Source organism: Hirundo rustica, chromosome 26 (genome assembly GCF_015227805.2).
Source record: "Hirundo rustica isolate bHirRus1 chromosome 26, bHirRus1.pri.v3, whole genome shotgun sequence".
NCBI classification, from domain to species: Eukaryota; Metazoa; Chordata; class Aves; order Passeriformes; family Hirundinidae; genus Hirundo; species Hirundo rustica.
Window position 1 is genome coordinate 3,248,137 of NC_053475.1, and position 24,247 is coordinate 3,272,383.

Here is a 24,247-nt window from a genome sequence, read left to right on the forward strand (position 1 = left end):
CTTAGCTGGAGGTCCTGGATCACCGTGTTTAATCAGCCAGGACCGGCCAGTCCTGCCCATGTTTATCTGAGCCTTTTAAAGACCATTTTTGTTGTCATATTCTACAACAACAAGGTTCTGATTAATTAAGTGCTGGCTGGAAAAGCACCTCCTCTTAGAATCCCAGCATGGTTTGGATTGGAAAGGACCCTAAAAAGCATCCAGTGCCACCCCTGCCATGGCAGGGACACCTTCCACTGTCCCAGGCTGCTCCAAGCCCTGCCCAGCCTGGCCTTGGGCACTGCCAGGGATCTGCCACAACCCCAATACCCCGAGCAACCTGTGCCAGGGCCCCACCACCCTCACAGGGCAGGATTTTTCCCCAGTGTCCCATCTATCCCTGCCCTCTGGAATGTTAAACCAGTGCCCCCTTGCCCACCTGCTGCCTGAAGGCTGCACTGGGAGCCCTTCCCTTCTGAAATGGGAAATCCCAAGGAGTTGTTCCCTGTTCCCATCCCCCAGACCTCCCCATCCCACCCTGCTCATTCCCAGTGCTCATCCCTGTGCCTGGTGGAGTTTCCCGTCTCTGCTCAAGGAAGCACATCCCATCCCAGGTGCTTTCAAGCTCTGTCTCCCTACACAAATAAAGGATATTTGGGACAGTGTGTTTTGGAAACAGAAGTTTGCTGTGAGGGCACAGAGGGGCTGCTGGAGCAGGGACACGGTGACACTTTGAAGTGCCACTGGAAAAAGCTCTTGGGAGAGTTTGTCACCTGAACTGAGAAGGGCAGGGCGGTGCAGGAGTGTCCCTGGACATTCCCCCTCTGTGCACATTCCAGAGGAAAGGTCCTGATGCCATTTCCAGGGTTGTGCCAGCGCCGATGTGTTGGCAAACTTGTGCCCAATCTCTCAGGGCTGCGCCAGGGAATCGCCAAACGCGGAATCACAGAATCCCTGGGCTTGGAAAAGCCCTCTGAGGCCATCAAGTTCAACCATCAACCCAGCACTGGCAAGGCCACCATTAAACCTTGTCCCCAGCTGCCACCTCCACGGGGATTTTGAGCACTTTCAGCCATGGCAGCTCCACCACTTCCTGAGACAACCTATTCCAGTGCCTGGACACCTTTTCCACCAAGGAATTTTTCCTAATACCCAATCTGAACCTCCCCTGGCACAATCTGATGGGCAACCGGGTGTCTGATGGGCCAAACTCTGCGGAGAAGATGTTTGAGAAGACTCGTTTTATTGAACATCCACCCCAGCCCTCACCAGCCCTCGCCTGCAGAGATGTTTCCTTCCTTCATTTAATAACTTCCCAACTCTTCACCACCTTGTTACTCTTTTAATTCCTGCCTCTCCCTGCAGGAACTAAAACCCATCTCCAACTAATAAAACCAACTAATCCCAAGAGTTTGAGTCTTCAGGCAACTCTGAGGTGAAGCTGAAGGGCCCAAAATAACCCCTGGCTGCTGCAACTCCCTCGACTTCCTGCTTGCATCAGGATGGAGTTTGGCATCAGAACAGCTCCGGGCTGTCAAATCGGCCCTCGGGAGGATCTGGCCACCCCGGCCCAGCTCTGGAGGCAGGCAAGGGCTGGAGAGGTTGGATGTGGGAGACTGGAGAGGCTGCAGGAGGGAGCCTGGGGGCTCTCCCGTGCTCCTGGAGCTGTTTCCCAAGCCCAGCTGGACCCCGAGCAGCTCCTGCTTGCCAGGAATTCTCCCACACCTTTGGAGGGAGGGCGAGAGGGTTGCACAAGGCTGGTGACAGAGGAGGAGGCTGCTGTGGCCTCCAGGCTGAGCCCGTGCCTATCTCCCCTGTTGTTGAGACTGGGAAACTGGAATGGGAACTGGGAGAGGGAGCCATCCCACCCACAGCGTGCCTCTCCCTGTGGCACCCTTTCCCAAAGACAGATGTTTCCCAAATCTGATTTTCATGTCCTGAAATCTCACTGCAGGCAAGGAGCAGAGCACAGCAGCCCCCTCATGCTCTGGGGCCACGGAGGTGATGAGGAGAGCTCCAGCTTGCCCAGGGATGCTCTCACTCCAATGTTTCTCCTGCAAAAAAACAGGATATTAGCACAAACTATGTGAATTAGGGGCAAGCGCAGCTCTGACTGAGCGGTACTGTGGGATCAAACAGAGAAATCCTGATTTTTTCCTACCTGATCACAGAAATCCTCCAGACAAGTGCAAGCCCAGAGAAGGGAAAGGCCTCAGGGTCCAGCTCTCCATATCCACGTTGAGCAGAAATGTCACAAAGCTGGCTGAGACCTGACGCAGCTGAAGCACAATGCAGGTGGCAGGAAAGCGGTGCAAGGCCAGGACACGGTGATATTCCAGCGAGGGTGTGAGCTCTGCTTCAAACCCTCACTTGTGAGCTGTAAGCCCCAAGGTGGTGACATTTGAGGGTCCTGCACACAGACACCTCCTGCCTGTTGGCTTGACTGTGTCGTGATCCCGGACTGAAGCGCTCTTTGGTGCTCCTGGAAATGCCATCCCAGCAGATGCAGAATCATTTAACCCGAATCAGGGTCCCTAACTGGGGCCTGAGGCACCTGGAGTCCGTTTCCCACCTGTGGAAGCTCCGTGGGACAGGAGGTTTCTCTGAGACCTTTGGTTCCTTCACAGGGGATCCAGAACCCCTCGGCAGTGCCAAGCAGGAATTGCCATTGTGGTTGTTCCTGGTGCTACTGCTTGGTCTGCCTGAGCTGGGGGACACTGTAAAATCAGTAATTAATTTTTACCAGGTCTTGCAAACAGGGAGGCAGAGGCAATGCCTCAGATGTGCTTAAAGCCTTATGTGTTTTAAATTTTTTAAATAGCTCTTTTGCAGAACCAAATCCACTAAATATTAGGTATTTTTCCAATAGCACACAGGCAAAATTGAAAGAAAATCCTTTAGCTTTGATCAAAAACCCAGAAACAGGACAAATTAAAGGACAAATTTTCGCTAATAACCTGGGGCAAATGGTATTTGCTTGTGTCTCCACAGGTTCAGGATTCCAGTGAAGAACGTGAAGCTTTCTCAAGCACAAAAACACGCTGACAGCTCCAAGGGCTTGGAGAGCAACCAACCTCGTGGTCGTTCCTGGTGTTACTGCTTGGTCTGCCTGAGCTGGGGGACGTTGTAAAATCGGTAATTAATTTTTACCAAGTCTTGCAAACAGCCTGGGGGGTGCTGGGGGCAGCCAGAGGTGACAACTCCCCAGAAATCCCACCCTGGCCACATCCCTGCTGATGCCAGAGCCCTTCCCACCCATCTTTCCAAGGCAGGGGAGGTGGTGCCGGATTGTCTGGGAGCAGCTGCGCCCTGACTGTGCAGGTGGTGCTGGATCAATACCTGGCTCAGCTTCGCTCTCGGGGAGATCGGGCTGGCATCTGCAAGGTGCCTCCAGATCTGCTCTGAGATAGGGGCTGGCTGTCGGTACAGCAGAGGGATGCCGGAATCCACAGCTAATTACTGCAGAGCAGAGCTAATTACTGCAGGGCAGAGCTAATTCCTGCAGGGCAGAGAGGCAGCGGCTGAGCTGTGACCAGGGGAGCAGGAAGGCCGGTGGCACCTGGCTGGGATCAGGAGAGTGGCCAGCACTGGGCAGTGACTGTCCCCTGTGCTGGCACTGCTGAGGCCGCTCAGCTCCTGGGGACAGTTTGGGATCCTCACCCCAAGAAGGGCCTGGAGGGGCTGGAGCGTGTCCAGGGAAGGGAACAGAGCTGGGAAGGGGCTGGAGCCCCAGGAGGGGCTGAGGGAGCTGGGAAGGGGCTGAGCCTGGAGAAAAGGAGGCTCAGGGGGCCCTTGTGGCTCTGCACAGCTCCTGACAGGAGGGGACAGCCGGGGGGGTCGGGCTCTGCTCCCAGGGAACAGGGACAGGAGGAGAGGGAACGGCCTCAGGCTGGGCCAGGGGAGGTTTAGATGGGATATTGGGAGAAATTCCTCCACGGGAAGGGAAGTCGGGCACAGACAGAGCTGCCAGGGCAGTGGTGGCGGCCCCATCCCCGGAGATGCTCAGAAGCAGCACGGATGTGGCTCTTGGGGACAGGGCTTGGCGGTGGCCGTGCTGTTGCTGGGTTAATGCTCCCGTTTCGGACCCTTCTGCCGAGTGGCCTGGAGTGACCCCGGTGACACCCAAACCCTCGGGGCGCCTCCGCCTTGTCCCGAGTCACAAAAAGCCGCCTGGAGGTCGCACATCCCAACCCGGGCAGCGCCGGGCCGGGAGCGCCCGCGTTGTCCCAGCCCAGGACACCGCGCCCGGGGTCACCTCGGTGACGCCAGCAGCGCCCAGCCCCTCTGCACAGGGGTTCTCCTGCTCCCCCCGCCCCATCCCGGGGTCCCCACGGACCCCCCGGGCCCCCCCACGGCCCGGGACACCCCCACGGCCGTGCCGGTGCTGCCCCCTGCGGGTAACGGGGCCGCGGTGCAGCCGGAGAGCGAGAAACGGAGATTGGGGTACGGGGATTGGGGTACGGGGATTGGGGTACGGGGATTGGGGTACGGGGAACAGGGATTGGGGTACGGGGAAAAGGGATTGGGGATTGGGGTACGGGGATTGGGGTACGGGGAACAGGGATTGGGGTACGGGGAAAATGGATTGGGGATTGGGGTACGGGGATTGGGGATTGGGGTACGGGGATTGGGGTACGGGGATTGGGGTGCGGGGATTGGGGTACGGGGATTGGGGTACGGGGAACAGGGATTGGGGTACGGGGAAAAGGGATTGGGGATTGGGGTACAGGGATTGGGGATTGGGGTACGGGGATTGGGGTACGAGGAAAAGGGATTGGGGTACGGGGAAAAGGGATTGGGGATTGGGGTACGGGGATTGGGGATTGGGGTATGGGGATTGGGGTACAAGGAAAAGGGATTGGGCTATGGGGAAAAGGGATTGGGGTATGGGGAAAAGGGATTGGGGTATGGGGATTGGGGTACTGGGAACGGGAATTGGGGTACCGGGATTGGGGTACAGAAACGGGGATTGGGGTATGGGGATTGGGGTACTGGGAACGGGAATTGGGGTACAGGGATTGGGGTACTGGAAAGGGGGATTGGGGTACGGGGATTGGGGTATGGGAAAGGGGGATTGGGGTACAGGGATTGGGGTACGGGGATTGTGGTACAGCAAACGGGGATTGGGGTATGGGGATTGGGAATTGGGGTATAGGGATTGGGGTAACAGGGATTGGAGTACAGGAAAAGGGGGATTGGAGTACAGGGAAAGGGGGAGAGGAGGATCAGGATATGGGGGAAAGGGGGGTTGGTGTACAGGGTGAGAGGGATTGGGGTATGGGGAAAGGAGGTCCCAGGGTTCAGGGGGAGGAGATCAGAGTACAGCAGGAGATAGAGGAGCTGGGATATGGGGGGAAAGGGAGCACCCAGGGCAGGGGAGAGGGCAGATCAGGATCTGGGGGCGGAAGGATGATATGGGGTATGAGGGAACCCGGGATACAGCAGAAAAGGAGGGACCCAGGGTACCCTGAGTTTTAAATCCCAGAGAAATGAACAAACAAAACTCATGGGAGTTGTAACTAAATGATTTTTAAGGTCCCTTCCACTCCAATCTGGTCCAGGATTCTACCAATTTCTTCTAAGGGCTACCAGGGCCTGCATGAACCTCGTTTGCCTCCTCCTTGGGAGTGGTTGGGATGCACGAGGGAACTTGGCTTGTAGATCTTCAGTGAAGCTGATGCCATCTTCCAGTTCTGCAGATCACTGCCCATCCCAAACTGCCCTGAGGGTCTCTGGAGCAAGCTGCCTTATCCTGGAATCCCAGAATGGTTTGGGTTTGAAGGGTCCTTGGAGACAATCCCATTCCAGATTCCAACCCCTGCCATGGCAGGGACACCTCCCACTGTCCCAGGCTGCTCCAAGCCCTGTCCAGCCCGGCCTTGGGCACTGCCAGGGATCCAGGGGCAGCCACAGCTGCTCTGGGCACCCTGTGCCAGGGCCTCAACACCCTCACAGCCAACAATTCCTGCCCAATCTCCCATCCAGCCCTGCCCTCTGGCAGTGGGAGCCATTCCCTGTGTCCTGTCCCTCCAGCCCTTGTCCCCAGTCCCTCTGCAGCTCTCCTGGAGCCCCTTCAGGCCCTGCCAGGGGCTCGGAGCTCTCCCTGGAGCCTTCTCCAGGTGAACACTGCCAGCTCTCCTGGCTGCTGGGGATCTGCAGCCACCGGGACATCGGGGGGATGTCCTGAGGACAGGGCAGCCATGCTGGGCAGCTCCTTGTGGCACGGCCAGAGCTCCCCAGGGACTCTGAGGAGGCACCGGGCCAGGCACGAAGCAGTTAAACACTGTAAAACACAGGCCGGTGATATTGTGTTGTATAACAGACAGATAATGCGTTTTCCCCGGCATCTGTGCTGCAGCTTGCCTGAAAAGCTCCAGACCTGAATTTCAGCCCCCGTCAGCAGTTCCAGCGCAGCCTCCCAGCGCTGTCACCCGCGCAGTAAATTACCGGCTTCGCGTTAATCTGCCCGAGCGCAGAGAACCGAGATCCCCGCGAAATGCATCTCCCAGACATCCCCTGCAAGCCGCAGCTTTAAAATCCATTCGGGGGAAGCAGAGCAGCGGTTTTATTGGAAGGCAAACATAAAGCTCGGCTCCCGAGGGAGCGCGGCCCAGGGGAGGGGAGATAAAGCCACCCCGGCCCGGGCGGGGGGAACGGGCCATTGTTTGCTACAAAGGACAGGAAACGAGCCTCAAAGGGGACGTGAAAGAACCTTAAAACAAATGCAGATCAGCGAGCGGGGATGGCTCCGAGCATCTCCCGCCTGCGCTGCCCGGGGCTGCTGCGGGGGGGCTCGGGTGGGGAGCCGGGGACCCCTCGGGTGCTGGACCTGCCTTTCCCCCCGAGAGTGGGGCTTGGTGGAGCCGAAAAGAGCCAGAGGAGCCTGGGATCACCCCGAACCGGGGTGAATCACCAAACAGAGGAATGGTTTAGGATGGAAGGGACCTTAAAGCTCATCCAGTGCCACCCCTGCCATGGCAGGGACACCTCCCACTGTCCCAGGCTGCTCCCAGCCCTGTCCAGCCTGGCCTTGACCTTATGGTTAGACTCGATGATCTTAAAGCTCTTTTCCAACCTAAACAATTCCATGATTCCAAACCCCATCTCTGCATCACCTGCTGGGGTGTGAGTGAGCCGGCCAGGGCACTCAGAGCTTGTCCTTACTCCAGCCTTGGGCTGCTCTCCCGCTCCTTCAGTGCCCCCAAAGCTCATCTCATCCTCCATCCCCTCCGCCCCACCCCACACAGCCCAGAACCGGGTGTTTTTGGGTGTCTCCTCAGGGCCACCCCAAGGAGGGGGAGCTGGTGTGGTGCCCCACTGGCTTGGAGCTCTCTGGCTGGAGAAACCGAGCTGCTCTCAGCGAGAGAAGTCACAGAGCTGCCAAAACTGCATTAAAGCCAACTTCTCTACACGGAGATACCCCTTATCTGCTCTGAAAGAGTGGGTTTGGTCCCTTTGGAGCTGAGCCCCTCTGCTGAACGTTCTGCCCCTCCCAGTGAGGGCAGGCTGGCGTTGGAGCCGAGTGGCAGAAATGACCCAGAGTGGCCCACAAAGCCATTTCCTGCCATACAAGGCAGGCTGGTGGCCCTCTGCCAGAGGGGACAATGAGGGACGATGGGGCCTGGCCTGTGAGCCCTCGTGTTCCTGTTTACTTGGAGCCTTGGTCGTGGATCAGAGAGATTTCTCCGGCTCCTTTTTCAGCAATTTTGAACGCAGTGGCAGGCAGCAGTGCCCGAATCCTGCAGGAATCCTCCTCCTCTGCGGGGTCCTTGGCACTGGTGGCTCTGTGTCATGAGAGGGGACCTTCCCCAGCCCTGCAGGGGATCCCACCAGCTCTGTCACCCCCTGGAAGGACAGCAGGGCCCGAGGCCATCTCCTGGGCCGTGGGCAGTGACCGCCCCGCTGGCCCTGTCCTGGCCCCTGTGACGCCAGCAGCGTTCCTGGCCCTGCAGCTCGTGGCCAGCTGGGACGAGCCCAGGGCTCTGTGCGCTCCCGTCACACCGGGGAAGGGAAAAACATCACCCCAGCCCCGCAGTGACGGGGAGTTCCTGCTGTTATCTCGTCCTTCCTTCAGCCCAGAGCCCGACCAACACCCTGCCTTTATCAGCCCGGCCTGCAGGCAGGCAGGGCCGGGATGGGCTGGGACAGGGGCCGGGCAGGGGGACAGGAACGTGGCACTGGGGACAGGAACGTGGCACCGGGGACAGGAACATGGTGCTGGGGACAGGAACATGGCACTGGGGACAGGAATGTGGCGCTGGGGACAGGAACATGGCATTGGGGACAGGAACGTGGCACTGGGGACAGGAACGTGGTGCTGGGGACAGGAACATGGCCCTAGGAATGGGAATGTGGCAGTGGGGACAAGAATATGGGAGTGGGGACAACAGAGTGGCATTAGGGACAGGAACGTGGCCCTGGGAATGGGAATGTGGCAGTGGGGACAAGAACATAACACTGGGGACAGGAATGTGGCCCTGGAGATGGGAATGTGGCACTGTGGACAGCAAAGTGGTATCGAGGATGGGAAAGTGGCACTAGGGACAGGAACATGGAGTCAGAGAATTGTTGAGGTTGGAAAAGCCCTGTGGGATCTTTGAATCCAACCGTTACCCCAGCACTGCCAAGGCCACCACCAACCCACGTCCCCGAGTCCCACATCCACACTTGTGTTGTTTGAGCACTCCCAGGGATGGTGACTCCAGCCCTGCCCTGGGCGGCTGTGCCAGTGCCTGACCGCCCTTTGTGTAAGGAATTTCTCCTCATCTCCAATCGAAACCTCCCCTGGAGCAGCTTGAGGCCGTTTCCTCTTGTCCTGTGCCTTGGGCTCAGGAGAAGAGCCCGACCCCCACCTGGCTGCACCCTTGGGAGTCAGGAGATTGTGAAGCACCTGGGGGTGGGAGCATGGAGCTGGAGAAGGGGTTGTGGTGCCAGGGGATGGGAACAGTCCTTGGGGACAGGAACACAACGCCTGGAGTTGGGAATGTGGCTCTGGAGACTGGAACACAGTGCCTGGGGATGGGAACACACTGCTTGAGGGTGGGAACATGGCTCTGGAGAGGGAACCACGGTGTCTGAGAATGGGAATGTGGCTCTGGAAAAGGAATGATGCTGCTTGAGGATGGGAACGCTGTGCTGGAGACTGGAATGCAGCGCCTGGGGATGGGAGTGTGGCTCTGGAGATGGGAACAAGCTGCTGGAGAAGGAACCAGGGTACTTGGGCATGGGAATATTGTTGTAGAGGAGGAACTGTGGTGGCTGAGGATGGGAACGCTGTGCTGGAGACTGGAACACAGTGCCTGGGGATGGGAACACAGTGTTGAGGACAGGAATGTGGCACTGGGGATGGGAACGCAACACTTGAGGATGGCAACGTGGCTCTCATGATGGGAACGTGGTGCTGGAGAAGGAACCGTGGTGCCTGGTGATAGGGATGTGGCTCTGGTGGAGAAAACATAGTGCTTGAGGATGGGAACACAGCACTGGAGAGAGGAACACATTCCCTGGGGTTGGAAATGTGGCTCTGGAGACCGGAAGACAGTGCTGGAGACTGGAACACAATGCCTGGCACTGGGAACAGGGTGCTTGGGGATGGGAATGCAGCTCTGGAGACGGAACCATGGCTCTGGAGATGGAAAAGTGGCTCTGGAGAAAGAATCATGCTTCTTGAGGATGGGAACACGGTGCTGGAGATTGAAACGCAGCACCTGGGGATGGGAATGTGGCTCTGGAGATTGGAACACGGTGCTGAAGACTGGAACACAGCATCAGAGGGTCGAAACGCGGCCCCGCAGATGGGGACGCGGTGCCGGGGTTAGAAACGCGCCGCTGATGCTTGCGGTGCGCGCTGATCTCGGGGGGTCGCTGCCGGGCGGTGTCGGGACTCGAACCCGCGGTGTCGGGACTCGAACCCGCGGTGCCGGGACTGGAACCCGCGGTGTCGGGACTCGAACCCGCGGTGCCGGGACTCGAACCCGCGGCCCCGAGGGCGGGGCGGTGCCGGCAGGGGGCGCTGCCGCGCGCGGGCGGGGCGCGGGGAGCGCGGCGCGCGCGCCTTTGTTGCCGTTGGCGCCTCTTCCTGCGCCGGGCGGCGGCGCGCGCGGGCGGGGGCGGCACCGGGGGAGCGGCACCGGGAGCGCAGCGCGGCTCGGGCCCGGCGGAGCGGAGCGGGAGCGGCGGGAGCATGGAGATGGAGAAGCGCTTGACGCTGGAGCTGCGCAACAAGAAGCCGAGCGAGGTGCGGCGGCGGGGAGCGGGCGGCACGTGTTGCGGGGTGGGGAAGGGGGGGGGTGGGTGGGTAGGCGGGCGGGCGGGCGGGCGGGGCGGCGGGAGAGCGGCCGGCGGAGGGTCCGGCGCGGCGGGGAGCGGGCGGGTTTGGCGGGGCGGTTGTGGCGGGCGCGGAGCGCGGCGGCGGGAGCGCTCCCGCCCGGCCCGCAGCCCCGGCATGGCGGCGCGCACGTGCGCGGCGGGGCCCGCCCGCACCGGGGCCGCGCTGGAGGCGGCGGCGGGGCCCGGCCCGGCCCGGCCCGGCCCGCGGAGGGGCGCGGGGGCAGCGCGGGGAGCAGCGGGCCGGGCCGGGCCGGGCCCCGGCGCGCCGAGTCAGCGGGCCCGGCCCGGGGCGGCCAGCGCGGCCATGGCGGCCCGGCCATGTTAGCGGGGCCCGGACGGGCCCGGAGCGGCTCCCGCGGGCTCCGGGGCCGCGGGGATGAACCTTGCGGGGCCGCCCGGGCCCAGCGCTCGGCGCCCGCTCCGGGGCCGCCTCATCCCCGGCTCTCCTTTTCCTCCGGCCGCCCCTTCCCGGATCTTCCCTTTCCCTGGATCTCTGTGCTGCGCTTTCCCTGGATCTCCCCGTCCCCGGGCCGCCCCGCTGGGCCCTGGCCGGTCCCTCCCTGGCCCCGGGGACGCTCGGTGTCGTGGCACCTGCGGGCCGAGCGCGGGGGGAACGGGTGGGGAGCGGGCCTCGGGTGGAGATTAAAGCGGCTTCGTGCACGGCGAGGGGATTTGCAGGAGCAGAGCGGCTGGGCAGGAGGAGCTGCGAGCCTGGTCCCCGTGGAGTGACGCCAGGAATTGCAGAGCCGGCGGGGTCAGGGCTGGCTGTCCCTGCGTGTCCCGGGACTGCTGTAACTGCAGCGCGTCCTGGGCCCGCTCTGGGGTTGAGCTGGGCTCGGCTGCCTTAGGCACAGCTCACCCAGAGCGGCTGTGGCTGCCCCTGCGTCCCTGGCAGTGCCCGAGGCCAGGCTGGATGGAGCTTGGAGCAGCCTGGGACAGTGAAAGATGTCCCTGTCCGTGGCTGGGGTGGCACCGGATGTGCTTTAAGGTCCTTCCGACCCAAACCATTCCAGGATTCCATGGTGGAATCCTGGTGGAGTTCAGGCTCACCTCTGTGCCCACACAGCACAGCAGCAGCCACCCAGGCCTGGCCTTTGCCACCTTTACATCCACCACGGTGACAGTCTCCGTTTGGTGGGAGCCTTTTCTGGTGTGCTGGGAGCAAAACACGCTCGGCTCCGAAACTTCTGGCAGAGCCTCAACTCAAGCCCCCATCAGCGATGCCACTTAAAGAGTTTGAAGCGATAATTCATTCCGAGCTTGTGCTGTGAAGGTGGCAAAGATGGCACAGCAGCCCCCAGGCTCTCCCTGTGGGAAGCAGAGTGCTTTTAAAATGACTCCCCAATAGCTGGCTGATGTGAGCTGCAGAGGTAAAATGGGAGCGCTGCGAAGGAGGAATTTGGAGAGCAGCACGAGCCTTCTGGCCAAGGCTCATTTTTGCATCTCGCTGTCAAGAATGTGTAGGGTAAAAGCAGGTTTTGGAAGTGGTTTATGAGAGCTGGGGCTGTGTCTGGGGGGACGGGGATGTTTCCCCCCAGGTGTTGGGGTGCAGCAGTTCTGTACCGCTGCTTGGTGGTCCTGGTGGCACAGGGGGGTTGATTCCTTCATGTGCTGAATTCCTGGCTACTCCTGAAGGTTCCTGGATGCGGAATCCATGCTGGGCACAATGTTTGATGCCATCAATAGTCTTGTGTCACCAGCCTGAGGCTGAGCTCATGTGCTGAGCGCTGCTCAGGCGCCCGTGTCACCTCACTGGACGCCGTCACAGGGAGGTCACTCCTCTGGGGACAGGTTCTCTGGCACCGCAGTGGTGTGGGGGACAAAGTGGGAGGGGACAAACCCAGCTGACCTCGTTTGGCCCCTCATTAGCAGAGCCTGAAGCGTGACTCTGAAAGCTTTATTGATGCCGTGACCTCGTGGTTCCAAACCCCTGCGTGCTGCTTCCTGGAGGACGGGGACCTTGGTGGGGACAGCAGGAGTGTGTTGGTGGCTTGTGCTTAGAGGGTGAAACCCCGGCCACGGTGAGGGACTGTCACCAAAAGTTATTTGGCGTTAAGGTGTTAAATTTGGGTGAGGAGGAACTCGAGGCACGGCCGTGCTCTGGGTGTGTTGGCGATGTCACCTCGAGGGGCCCGGGGGGCTGTGGCAGCTGTGGTGACAGCTGTGGGTGTCCCCGTGCAGGTGAAGGAGCTGGTCCTGGATAACTGCCGCTCTGAGGATGGCAAGGTGGTCGGTCTCTCCTCAGACTTTGAGAACCTGGAGTTCCTCAGCATGATCAACATCAACCTGCTGTCCGTGTCCAACCTCCCCAAACTCAACAAGCTGCGGAAGGTGAGTCAGGGCTCTGCTCCCATCTCCAGCAGCCCTTGGCCTTGTGCTGCCCCTGGTGGCACTTGGTTCTCCTGTGTTTGCCAGGAACAGGCCGTTGAATTTTGCTCTTTGCTCGCTCTCTAAGCAAAGTTTTAATGTGCAGCAAAACCCTTCTGAGCTCTTCGGGTGTTTAAAGCCCTTCCTCCCTTGCTTTTTTGCTCTTGTGCTGCTGTCAGAAGCTTCGTGACACCATAAACATTTTGGGTTTTGGAGCACTTAGCAGCGTGGGGGAGTCTGGCAGTGCTGTGTCCCTGTGGGAGAGGGGTTCTAAGGGCAAACTTGACCTGCTGCTCTGTGAGCTGAAATTTGGGTGCTCATTGTAGCCCAGTTCTCAGGGCAGTTTCCTTCCCTGCATCACGAGCTTGAAACACTTGGTGACCATGTGATATTCCCTCCCTTCAGCTGGAGCTGAGTGATAATAGGATTTCTGGTGGCCTTGAAGTTCTAGCAGAGAAAACTCCCAACCTAACACACTTGAACCTAAGCGGCAACAAGATCAAAGACATCAATACCCTGGAGCCCTTGGTGAGTGGAGGCTGTGCTGGAATCCCAGGGATGAGGTTTCCTTTGGGGAATGGGTCTGTGCAGCAGGAATCCAACGTCTTGGTAACTGTTCCAACAGCACTTCGTGGTTCTCATGGGAACAGATTTGATCCCAGTTTGAGGCTGGGCCAGTAGTTAATGGCTCCTCAGTCTGGAAAAGCAGCAGCCAGTTGCTAAAAGAAGCGTGAAATGGGGCTGGATGAGTAAAACTGTGGATGCTCAGTGCCCATCTGAGAAGGGACCGGGAGAGGGTCGGAGGCAGTTGGAGGTAGGTGGCACCTGGGGTGTCATGGAATGAGGGAACTGGACACCAGTGAGGGCATCTGTCACATCAGCCTGAAGGTTATGCTGCAGGGCTCCCTTCCCCATTCCCACAGCGATCAGTGAGGCTGGAAAAGGCCTCTGAGGCTCCATCTGAGCTGCCCCAGGAAGGCTTGGGCACCTGGAACATCTGACACAGGGCGTTTGTCTCATTGCCTGTTTGTCCATCCGTTCCCTCCAGAAGGAATATGGGATTGTTCTGCTCCTCCTTTCCTTGGCGTGGTGCCTGGTGTGATGGCCTGAGCTGGGCTGTGCCAAGGGCACCCAGGCTGCAGCTCTCCCTGAGCTCTCCCTGATATTTTGAGCAGGATGAGCCCAGCTCAGCTGCTCCTGAGCTTGCTGGGTCTGTTCAGAAGAAAGAAAGATTTGCAAATACACAGAGAGTTTTTTTCCAGAAAGGGAAACCAGGACAGAGGAGCTGGACAGAAATTTTCTGTGCCCACAGTGAGCAGGAGCTTGTGGGGCAGAACCACTTCTGTGCTGGACCCGGGCAGTGCCCCAGCCACCCTGCCTTGGCTGCCTGATCCTCAGACAGTGCTGTAAATAATCTCAACGAATTGCTTTTTGTAGAAAAAGCTGCCAAACCTCCACAGTCTGGACCTGTTCAACTGCGAGGTGACGATGCTCATCAACTACCGGGAGAGCGTGTTCGCCCTCCTGCCCCAGCTCACCTACCTGGACGGATTTGATGCTGACGAGCAGGAAGCCCCTGACTCAGACCCCGAAGCAGATGGGGATGCACTGGAAGATGAGTACGAGAATGGGGAAGGTGAGGATTATTTTTTTTTTTCTCCTCCTGGTTTTCCAACGATCCCTTTTCCATTTGAGGGTGGGCTCCACGAGCGGGGATCGGCGCTGGAGTGGGGCCTCGGCCCTTCTCCGTAGGGCTGGGAGGTGACAGGGCTCGGTGCTGTCCCTCCTCATCCTCTGTGAGCCCCGCCTGCTGCTCACACAGCACTGAGGGTGTCTGGGTTTGGGAACCGGGGCATTTCCCTCCCTCCCCTTTTTAGTAGAAGGTGAGGAAGAGGAGGATGACGAGGAGGAAGACGATTTGGATGAAGAAGTCATTGATGACGAGGAAGATGAAGACGATGACCTGGAAGGTGAAGAGGAGGAGGATGGAGTAGATGACGAGGTGAGGCTGTCACTGGTTCAGCACCGGGTCAGGTGTCTGTCCCTTGTCTGGTGACCCAGGTGTCACAGGAGCCTCTCTGGGGGCCGATCTGAGGAGTTTCCATCCCCTCTGGACTCCTGAGAGTCAGAAACCCCAGAGAGTTTTCCAGCTCAGTCTTGGCCTGGCCCTTCGTGTGGCTGTGGGTGATGGATCCAGGCAGCCCCATCCCTGGGGATGTGAGGAGCTCCTGGAGAGCCAGCAGCTTCTCCTGCCACCCTGAGCCTTCAGAGGGGAAGGGCTGGGTTACTGCTCGTGGGATTGTGGTTCTTGCACCAAAGCCTCTCGTTTGCACCCCAGGAGGAAGATGAGGAGGAAGATGGTGAAGAGGATGAAGAAGATGAAGCTGAGGAGGGTGAGTTGAGTCCTAACAATCCAATTTCTTGCAGAGCTCCCTCGACAGTCAAATATTTGGTGTTTTTGGAGCTTCCTCAGCCTCAGTGCAGGGCTGTTGCTGCTGCAGCGTTTCTGCCCGGGCTGGTGCTGGGCTGTGTCATCATCAAGGGTCACAGGGAGGGACAGGGGTTTCAGGACCCCCAAATTCCAACCATGCCGATGAATTCTGGAAAATCTGAGAGGTCGATTGCTTAGAAAAGCAGTTCTGGGAACTGGTGGGCAGTGCAGGAGCAGGGATTTGTCACAGGATTGTGTGGGAATCTCTTGGGGGCACATTCCCCTCATCAGCTTAGACCTGAGCTTGGGGCAGACTCCTCTGTCTGTTACAAACATTAACACCCCGATGAAAGTTGACAGAATACTGTGGCTGGTGTGAATTCAAACGATCTTGGATAAATCATGGAATTGTTAATGTTGGGAAATCCCTCTAATACTGAGTCCAGTGCCACCATGTTCACCACTGACCCCTGTGCCCAGGTGCCACATCCACGCTTCTTTGAACAGTTCCAGGGATGGTGATTCCACCCCCTGTGCCAAGGCCTGACCTCTCCTTGAAGGAATTCTTCCCAATATCCCATCTAAACCTCACCTGGTGCAACTTGAGGTCACCTGGGACGAGACTGAGCCCCCGGCTGCCCCCTCCTGTCAGGAGCTGTGCAGAGCCACAAGGGCCCCCTGAGCCTCCTTTTCTCCAGGCTGAGCCCCTTCCCAGCTCCCTCAGCCCCTCCTGGTGCTCCAGCCCCTTCCCAGCTCTGTTTCCTGCTCTGGACACCCCCCAGTGTCCTTCTTGTCCGGAGGGGCACAGAACTGACCCAGGATCTCAGCAGTGCCAGCACCGGGGGCCTTGAGCTTGCTCAGAGCGGATTCATTGCCTGAGCTCTGCAGATGCTGTGTTTTTGAGGGTGCTCGACAAAACCAATTCCCACTCCAGCTGTTACACGGGAGGGCAGAGAAAGCTGTTGGTGTCTGGTGTCAGCCCGTGCGTCCCCAGGAGGGGCAGGGCAGGGCAGGGCGGGTCTGTTCCCAAGTGCTGCCGGCCTGTCCCGTGCCCTCCACAGCTCAGCTGCTGTTCCCTGGGCTGGGCTGGGCTGGGAGAGTGAATCCCCCTCTCTTTGCAGACCACCCGTGCGGGGAGAAGAGAAAACGAAGTCTAGAGGATGAAGGAGAGGAAGATGCAGAGGACGAAGAGGATGATGAGGATGACTGATCCCAGCGAGCCAATCAGTTTTACAGACTGTGCTTGTCTTAACCTCCCCGTTGTGTCTGTGTGAGACTGTAAATCCCCGTCTCCCACTCCTCCTCCTCCCCCTTTGTATGGCTGCAGCGTCCACAATATATTTTTTTAAGATTTAGAATACTGTAGGCATTCAGGGGAATCTTCCATACAAGGCTCACTTTTTTCTCACAAGTATCTCATGACCAAAGGCTTTTCTCCGTTCGGTGGTTTGTGCAGCAGCTTGCAAAAAAAAAAACAAAAAAACCCAACAAAAAAAAAACCCCCAAGAAAAATCACAAAAAAACCCACAAAAAAAAAAAGAGGAAAAAAAAAATCTCCTCCTTAGGGGTATCTGTGTGTCCGAAATCAGCTGTGCCACACTGGACCCAGAGCTCCAGCTCACACCCTGCCAGCACAGGCCTTTGCCACCCTCGTGCCCTCAGCCCAGGGCTCTGAAGACGCTTTTTGAGCCGCCTCGGGTGCAGAATCTGGTTCATCTCCGTGGACTCGGAACCATCCCTGAGGGTGTCTCAGATCTGAAATCACGGTGATGTGATCTCTGGACATGCTTGAAGATGTTTTAGTGCTGGGGCTGGGGGGTGCCTGGGCTTTGGGGGGCCGAGGGAGGGAGGGAGGGGCTGCTTGCATGACCTGGTACCTCTGCCCATGCACCTTGCAGTAGCCCTGCACTTGCTTTCCTGTTATTTTTTTTATAAACTGGAACATTTTTTCCCGTGGGCCGGCTGCGAGCCCTCCCTCGGGCTGTCCCCGGGGCGGGGTTTGTGGCTGCGGGGACGCTGCCGCTGCCCTGCGGCTCCCTCGGGAAGGGGCGGGGAATGCAGGTGAGGGCATTCTGCTCCTCCATGCTCCGTTTCACACTGTGCAGCCACCGTCACTGTGATGCTCCCGCAGACCGTGTTAGCCTGTAAATTCTCAGGGTCCTTCTGCCAGCCAGTGCCGCCTCTGCACAGGCCCCCGGTGCCAGCCTGGCCTGGGCATCCTCCTCCTCCTCCTGTGTTCCCAGCGTGGAGCACAACTCCAGCTCCCCGCTCCGGGGGTGCCACCCCGAGTTGCTGCAGGGAGGATTTGGGGGAGCCCAGCTCGGTGCAGCGTTCCCACCCCCATCCCCGCCTTCCCTCTCATCCCAGAGGTGCCCAGCCAGCGCATCCCCCGGGAGAAGGGCGCGGGCAGAGAGGGGAGGGGGGTTGGGGACATCCCAGGGGTGCAGACAAGCACTGGCACTTTGTGGCATTCCCTTCGTGCTCCGGGAGCTCCGTGTGCCCCCGGGGCCGAGGCTCCAGCCCTCCCCTCCCAGCCGGGGTGTGCGCTGGGGTGTGCTCTGCAGCACGTCCCCGTTCCTGCCCCCTTCCTCCTCGCTGGCGTCTCTCTCGCATTGTACAGTCGCTGTGACCGCATTCGGAGAAGAACTAATCCTGTAAAATGCAAACTGAGTAACTTATAAATGTTTAAGGAATTAAAAAAAAAAGAAAAAAAAGGAAAAAAAAAAAGTCAGAGCAGCAGTTACTTCTAATTTTTTTTTTCCCTGCATTTTTAGCAGATTGTATGGATTTTATATTAGCCTAGTAACTGTCAGGTTTTGATTGGTCAGACTAGTCCCAGAAATAAGGATCTCCAGCCCTTTTGTATCTTTTGTTACAAAATTTGGATAAAACTTTAATAAATACTTCAGTTTTTAAAAATCCATTGCGCTGGAGCTTGTCTTGGCTGCCTCTGCCTCGGGACCAGCCAGGAACGCTTGGAGTGGGGCTTCGGGGCAGCTTTGGGGGCAGCAGGGCTGGGTGTGGCTCAGCCTGGGCTGGAGGGGAGGCTCTGCCGTGGGGTGGGGTCTGCAGGACCCCCATGGGTCTGCCCTTGGGGGGGCCAGGGCCGGATCCGGGGTCAGGGAGAGCTTGGGGAGGGTCTCCCCTCCTGCCTTTTGGGGCAGGCACCGTCCCTGCCTCCAGGGTGGGCTGGGGGCCAGGGCAGCTCCCTGTGCCAGCCGGGCACGGGGCTGAGCTGTGCCCCCTGCCCCTCTTTGGGACCTCGGGGTCCCTCCCCTCGGGATGAGCTGTCACTGTCAGGGACGGAGCTCGGGGACGTTTCGGGGTGTCCATCCATGGGCAGGGTAAGGCCCCAGCTCAGGGGGGTGCGGGGCCAGGGGGGGACATCCCTGTGCAGGGATGGCAGGAGGAGAAGGGATGGCAGAAGGATAGGATGGGATGGCAGCGGGAGAGGGGATGGCAGGAGGAGAAGGAAGGGATGGCAGGAGGAGGATGGCAGCGGGAGGAGGAGATGCCCACCCCGCCCAGGTGGCCACCGGGCCTTTCTGAGCCCCATGCCGGTGTTCGTGCCCCTCCCGGGGCTGGCAGCAGCACAGCAGGGGCTGCCGGCTCTCCCATCGCTCCCCTCCCTCGCTCCCAGCCCGGGCTGGCGTGGGCACCCGCAGGTCCCGGCACGCCTCCCCTCAAACCAGTTTGCAGCAAACTTTTCACCCCGCTGGGCTGGGACGGGCAGAGCGGGACCGGGGGAGCCCCAGGCTGCTCCCACGGGGGGTGCGGGGGTGCAGCCCCCCCGGGCTGGGCCCCTGCCCCTCCCGACGGCTCTGGGGTGCCATCCCGTGCCATCCGGTGCCCTTCCGTGCCTGCAGCAGGGACAGGCACTGGGGGTCGGGGTCCCCCCCCTGCTCTGGTTGCTGCTGGGGTGCAGCTGGCTGAGGCCCCGGGAGCCCTGCCCGCTCTGGGCTGTGCTGGCAGGGGGCAGGGGGAGCACGGAGCGTCCTTCCCCCTTCCCCAGACCTTCCCCTTCCCCAAACGCTTCCTTTCGTCCTTCCCCAAAATTCCCTTTCCCCTTCCCCAAACCCTTCCCTTCCTCTCCCTCCCTCTCCCTCTCCTCACCACCCCTCTCCCCGTGCCCTCGTGTCCCCCTCCTTTGGTTTTGGGGGGCTCCTCAGTGCCAGCCCCGCTCCCCACTGGGACCCACAGAGCCTCTCCTGTACAATTCCCGTTTATTGTTCCGAGATCTCATTCCAGAGATGTCCGCTAACTCCTGAGAACCTACCGGGCTCCCGCAGAGCCCCCGGGGCTGAAGCGACAAAACCTTCAAGGGAGGGAGATACAGGGGTTCCGGGCGCCGGAGAGTTCCCAAAAATAAAAAAAGGGGAGAAATTCCAGGGGGAACGTCTGCCCCTGTGGCACCCCGGGCTGGGCTGGGGGTGCTCCTGTCCCCAGGGAGGGGGGCTCCTGTCCCGGGGCTGTGCTGTGCCCCCGGGGAGGTGCGGGAGAGTCCCGTGGGAGCCGAGGGCATCAAAGCTGCGAGTACAGGGAATTCTCCATCTCCGGCGGCAGCTTGGTGTGGAACGGGGCGAGGCCCACCCCGAAATCTGGAGGGAGAGGGGAGAGAAGTGTCAGCATCTCGGGGTGAGGGGGGGCACAGGGACCCCCGGGGGCATTGCAGGGGCTGGGGGCACTGGGGGTCACTGGGAGGGCACACACACCCCCCCCAGGCCATTGCAGGGGCTGGAGGCACTGGGAGGGTGCAGGGAGGGCACTGGGGAGTCACACAGACCCCCAGGCCATTGCAGAGGCTGGGGGCGCAGGGAGGCACTGGGGGGGCACTGGGGGGGTCACACAGATCCCCAGGGGCATTGCAGGGGCCGGGGGCGCAGGGAGGCACTGGGAGGGCACTGGGGGGGCACTGGGAGGGCACTGGGGGTTCACACAGACCCCAGGGCATTGCAGGGGCCGGGGGCGCAGGGAGGGTGCAGGGAGGGCACTGGGGGGGCACTGGGAGTTCACACAGACCCCCAGGGCATTGCAGGGGCCGGGGGCGCAGGGAGGGCACTGGGGGGGCACTGGGGGTTCACACAGACCCCCAGGGCATTGCAGGGGCCGGGGGCGCAGGGAGGACACACAAACCCCTCCAGGGCAGTGCCGCAGGCCGGGGAAGCAGGGGCTGGAATCCGGCCCGGCCGTGCCAGGGCAGAGGGAGCAGGACGTGCCCGCGGGGTCCCTCCCGTACCCATCTCGGCCTCCAGGCGCGGGGGCGGGGGGTTCTTGCGGTGGTCCTCGATGTGCAGGGTCATCTCCTCGCGGGAGGCGGCCGAGAAGGGGCACTGCGTGCAGCTGTAGCGGCCCCGCGTGTGCTCCCACACGATGCGGCTGTTGGAGGAGTGCCCTGCAAGGACGGGCGGGCAGGGAAGCACAGGGATCGCCCCGGGATCGCCCCCGGGATCGCCCGGAGCCGGCTGCTGCCGCGGGGCTCTGGGGGCTGGAGCCCCACAGGCTCAGGGGTTCCCTTCCCAAGGGAAGAACCCCGAATCGGGGAGCGGGGAGCGGGGCGGTGCCCCCCAGCGCACGGCGGGCTCCAGCCTGGGCTCGGCACTGGGAGCACTGGGAGCACTGGGAGCTGCTGCCGCTCCTGCCTCTCGCCCTCGGGGCCGGGCTGGGGGGTTTTGGGGGGGGGCGCAGCCATTAACCCCCCCTGCCTGGGCCGCACCCCCTCTCTGCGTGGCCCCCAAAAAGGAGGGAGCGCCCCCCCCCGCTCTGCCCTCCGGGGAGCGCCCCTGGGGCCTCTCCCATCCCCTGTGCCCCCCCCCCGCCGCCCCCCAAAGCCCCCAGCGACAGAGAGCGGCCCCCACCCAGCAGGTGCCAAACTAACCTGGAGTCACTCCTGAGCCAAAGCATGGGAGGAGTGGGCTGACACTCACACCTGCGGAGGGAATCGAGGGGCAAGACAAGCATTAGGTCTGACCCTCCCTGGGGTGGGGGGGACACACGTGGGAGGGCACGGCCCCCCCGCCTCGCACCCCCAGCACGCCGGGGAGCAGCGGGGCCGGGAGAATTTGGTGGGGGTTTTTTTTGGGGTTTTTTTTTTTGGTGGTCGGCGGCGCTTTGCCCAATCGAACATCACAGCGGGGGCGGCACGGGCGGCACGGGGGCTCTGGGATGGGGGAGGAGGGCCCGGATCCTCGGCTGCGCGGCGGCGGCTCCTCCTCGGCAGCTGCTGCTGGTCTAAGGCGGGAGCAGAAGAACCTTTGTCCCGAACGCCTCGCCTCTCTCACCTTGGCTTTTCTTCCAGACGGCGTTGGAGACGCTGGCGGGGCCGTGGCCCGGCAGGAAGGGCCGCAGGCGGTGCTGAGCCGGGGGCTGCGGCAGCCCGAAGGGCGAAGGGGGCGCGTAGGGCACGAACGGCCCGGCCACCGAGGACGGCGGCGGCCCCGAGAAGCGAGTCAAGGACGGGGGCCCGAAGAGGCCGGGCTCCAGCAGCGGGAAGCGGTGGGGACCCGGCGACACCAGCGGCAGCGGCTCCAGCGAGCCGGGCAGCGCCGCCGGGGCAGTGTCCGCGCCCGCCGCTTCCTTCTCCGGGGGCCGCAGAGCGCTCGGCAGCTTGGGCGGCCCCTCGGGGGGCTTGGCCGGGGGCTCCTTCTCCGGCCCACAGGTAGCGGGAGGCAGGACGGCTTTGTCGGGCTTGGGGGGCGGCGCGGGGCCGCCGGAGCTGTCGGAGCAGACGTGCAGGTGCTTGAAGAGGGAGCGGTGCGTGCGGAAGCGCAGCAGGCAGTTCTCGCACCTGAGCGGTCGGGAAAGGAAAGCTGGGTCAAGAGGCGATGCCGGCCCCGGGCACCGGCGCCGCGGAGCTGCCAGGTGTGCCCAGAGAGGACGCGGCGGGGAACAGGGAGCGGCGGCACTCACTTGAAGTAGCGGTTCGGTTTGTAGTGCGCCTTCATGTGGGCCATGAGGTCCTGCATGCTGGGGAAGGTCTCGGGGCAGCCCAGCGTGGGGCACCGGAAGGTTTTGCCTGGGCAGAGGAATTCGGAGAGGTTCAGCCGCCGGCCCCTTCTGCTGCGCTGGCCCCGCTCCCATCTGCCACCGCTTCAGCTCCGAGACCCCGTCCCCGGCCGAAAATCCGGCCCCGGCCTTACCCTCGAGGGACTGCGTGGGTCTGTAGTGCACCTTCAGGTGGTCCATCAGCTCCTGCATGCTGGGGAAGGCCAGCTTGCAGCCGTAGCTCGAGCACTGGTGGTGTTTCCCTGCAAGGACACACATCCGTGGGGCCGGGCCGTGCCCCGGCGGTCGCCGTCCCCTCCCCGGGGCGGGGCTGGGCTCACCTGGGACAGGTCTGCGCTTCAGCGGCCGCAGCTCCGGGCCCGGGGCCGCTCCGCTGCCCGGCCTGGGGGCACCGGGCAGGGCCGGGTCACTGCAGCCTGTGGGGAGAGCGGGTGAGGCTCGGCCCTGCCAAAGCCACCCCCCTGCCAAAGCCACCCCTTCCAAACAGCGAAATGGGCCCGGGGGGTGTGAGCGGAGCGGGCCGGAGCTCCCCAGGTGAGGGAGCTGCCAGGGGCTTTGCTCTGGGAAGAGATGAGGCGTGAAGGTGAAGCCTGACGGTGTCTGGAACGCGCTGGGTGATGCCAGCTGCGCGCCTGGGCACACCCGAGCACAGCCGGGCACACCCTGGCACACCTGAGCACACCTGAACACACTGGGGCACACCCCAGCACACTCGGGCACGTCCCCGTTCGGCCAAAGGCACCTCCCAGGCACAGGACCAAAAGCTCCCCCGCTGCTCCTGCCCCGCCTGCCCCCTGCCCCCCGCGGGCACTCACCTGCCCCCTCCGCGGGTTTCCCCCGCAGGGAGAAGGCGGCCACGGCCTCGTCCTTCTCCGTCTTCATGGCCCGGCCGGGCTGGGCAGGGGCGCGGCGGCTCCTCCCGGCGGTGCTGCACAGGGAGCAGGGGAGGGAGGTCACATCCCAGCCCGGGGCCGTAGCGACTCCCTCCTCCTCCTCCTCCTGCTCCTCTTCCTCCTTTCTCCTCCTCCTCGGTGCCCCGTGGGACCGACCCTCCCACCCGGGGCTGAGCCCGCAGGAGATGGCAGCTCCACAGAGCCCCGAGCTGTCACTGTCCCCTCCTGCCTCTCCCACCCCAGGGTGGCCCCAAACCCCCCAAACATCCCCCAGGCATCACCAGGACCCTGCCGGCGTCAAACCCACAGCAACCGCAGCTAAAAATCCCCCCGGGCCGCAGGACCCCCTCCAAGGCACAGCCAAAGCTGCTCCAGCCTCCTGCTCCCAGGTGCTCCCCTCGAAATTCCGAATTTTCCGGCCAGGAGGAGCAGCTGGTCCCACTGAGCGCCTGGGAGCTGCTGATGCACGCGTGGGGACAGTTCCTGCCCAAAATGACCTTGGCTTGGCCTCGCCACGCCTCGGCACGAGGCTCCCCCGCAGGGATAAGCCAAACTTTAATTCCCAGAAAATCATCTGGAAAAAATCCCCTCAGTCTGGGAGATTTCTCTGTGGTGTCTTCACGTTGGAGCGCGAGAGAAAACGATGGCAATAATAATGCTTATCATAAGAAATAATAAGCAATAAATAACAAGCAATGAAGAAAATAAGGACAAAGGGATAAAGCAAAAAGGACGAAAGGGTACAAATATTTATAATGATAATGACGATACAATAATGACGATAATAACAACAATATCAGCGCTGGGGCTGTGCAGTGGGCACTGGGCAATGTTTCTCCAAGAGCTCAGTAACTCCTCGGGAAATCTCCCTGGAGATGAGCTCTGCTGGCTGGGGCACCCCGTCCTTCCCATCAGCGTCTGCTCCAGAGGCATTTTCCCAGCTTTTTGGCTCACCCAGAGGGGCTCAGCCTGGCCAAGCCGGGCTCAGCAGCTGTTCCTGCAGCCCAGTGGGAAATAAATCAGGGAGGGGGGAAAAAAATCCGTGTGGGATTATTCCTGTGCTGCCCCCGGGCTCCCGGCTTTGTCTGGGGGTTGTGGGGGGTTTTTTTTTGTTGTTGTTTTTTCAGCTCAGCGGCCTCAGGATGGAATCAGCCAACCACGGAGAGGGGTTGGCCATGGAACAGGGAATTTGGGGCAGGGTTGGGGCTGGTCATGGCCCGGAGGAGGGTGGAAAATTCAGCCCTGG

General features: G+C 61.2%; 2 protein-coding genes across 3 annotated transcripts; one reads left to right on the top strand and one right to left on the bottom strand.

Moving 5' to 3' along the window:
• The first annotated feature begins 10,090 nt into the window (after nt 1-10,090).
• On the top strand, nt 10,091-16,464 carry LOC120763539 (acidic leucine-rich nuclear phosphoprotein 32 family member B). Of its 2 annotated transcripts, none has more exons than XM_040086966.2 (7): nt 10,091-10,216; nt 12,490-12,639; nt 13,081-13,203; nt 14,113-14,311; nt 14,553-14,677; nt 15,014-15,068; nt 16,228-16,464. In XM_040086966.2, exons 1-7 carry the CDS (start codon nt 10,163-10,165, stop codon nt 16,314-16,316), a joined length of 795 nt encoding a protein of 264 aa, XP_039942900.1. In that variant the 5' UTR covers nt 10,091-10,162; the 3' UTR covers nt 16,317-16,464. The 2 variants fall into 2 exon arrangements, with proteins under 2 accessions (XP_039942900.1, XP_039942902.1); XM_040086968.2 differs by having other exon boundaries at nt 14,556-14,677.
• Nucleotides 16,465-19,273: 2,809 nt separating this feature from the next.
• On the bottom strand, nt 19,274-23,030 carry ZNF414 (zinc finger protein 414). Its single transcript, XM_040086693.2, has 8 exons — nt 22,924-23,030; nt 22,429-22,524; nt 22,243-22,350; nt 22,013-22,118; nt 21,385-21,890; nt 20,982-21,032; nt 20,343-20,498; nt 19,274-19,704 (listed from the first exon to the last, which is right to left on the bottom strand). The coding sequence occupies exons 1-8, from the start codon at nt 22,988-22,990 to the stop codon at nt 19,628-19,630; spliced, it is 1,167 nt and encodes a 388-aa protein (XP_039942627.1). The 5' UTR covers nt 22,991-23,030; the 3' UTR covers nt 19,274-19,627.
• Nucleotides 23,031-24,247: the final 1,217 nt, after the last annotated feature.

Coding starts and splice junctions, on each gene's coding strand:
- LOC120763539 (XM_040086966.2), top strand. CDS start 10,163: ATGGAGATGGAGAAGCGCTTGACGCTGGAGCTGCGCAACAAGAAGCCG. Junction 13,204..14,112: donor TCAATACCCTGGAGCCCTTG/GTGAGTGGAGGC, acceptor TGCTTTTTGTAG/AAAAAGCTGCCAAACCTCCA. Junction 15,069..16,227: donor AGAAGATGAAGCTGAGGAGG/GTGAGTTGAGTC, acceptor CTCTCTTTGCAG/ACCACCCGTGCGGGGAGAAG.
- ZNF414 (XM_040086693.2), bottom strand. CDS start 22,990: ATGAAGACGGAGAAGGACGAGGCCGTGGCCGCCTTCTCCCTGCGGGGG. Junction 22,525..22,923: donor GAAACCCGCGGAGGGGGCAG/GTGAGTGCCCGC, acceptor CTCTCCCCACAG/GCTGCAGTGACCCGGCCCTG. Junction 19,705..20,342: donor GCGCCTGGAGGCCGAGATGG/GTACGGGAGGGA, acceptor CTCTCCCTCCAG/ATTTCGGGGTGGGCCTCGCC.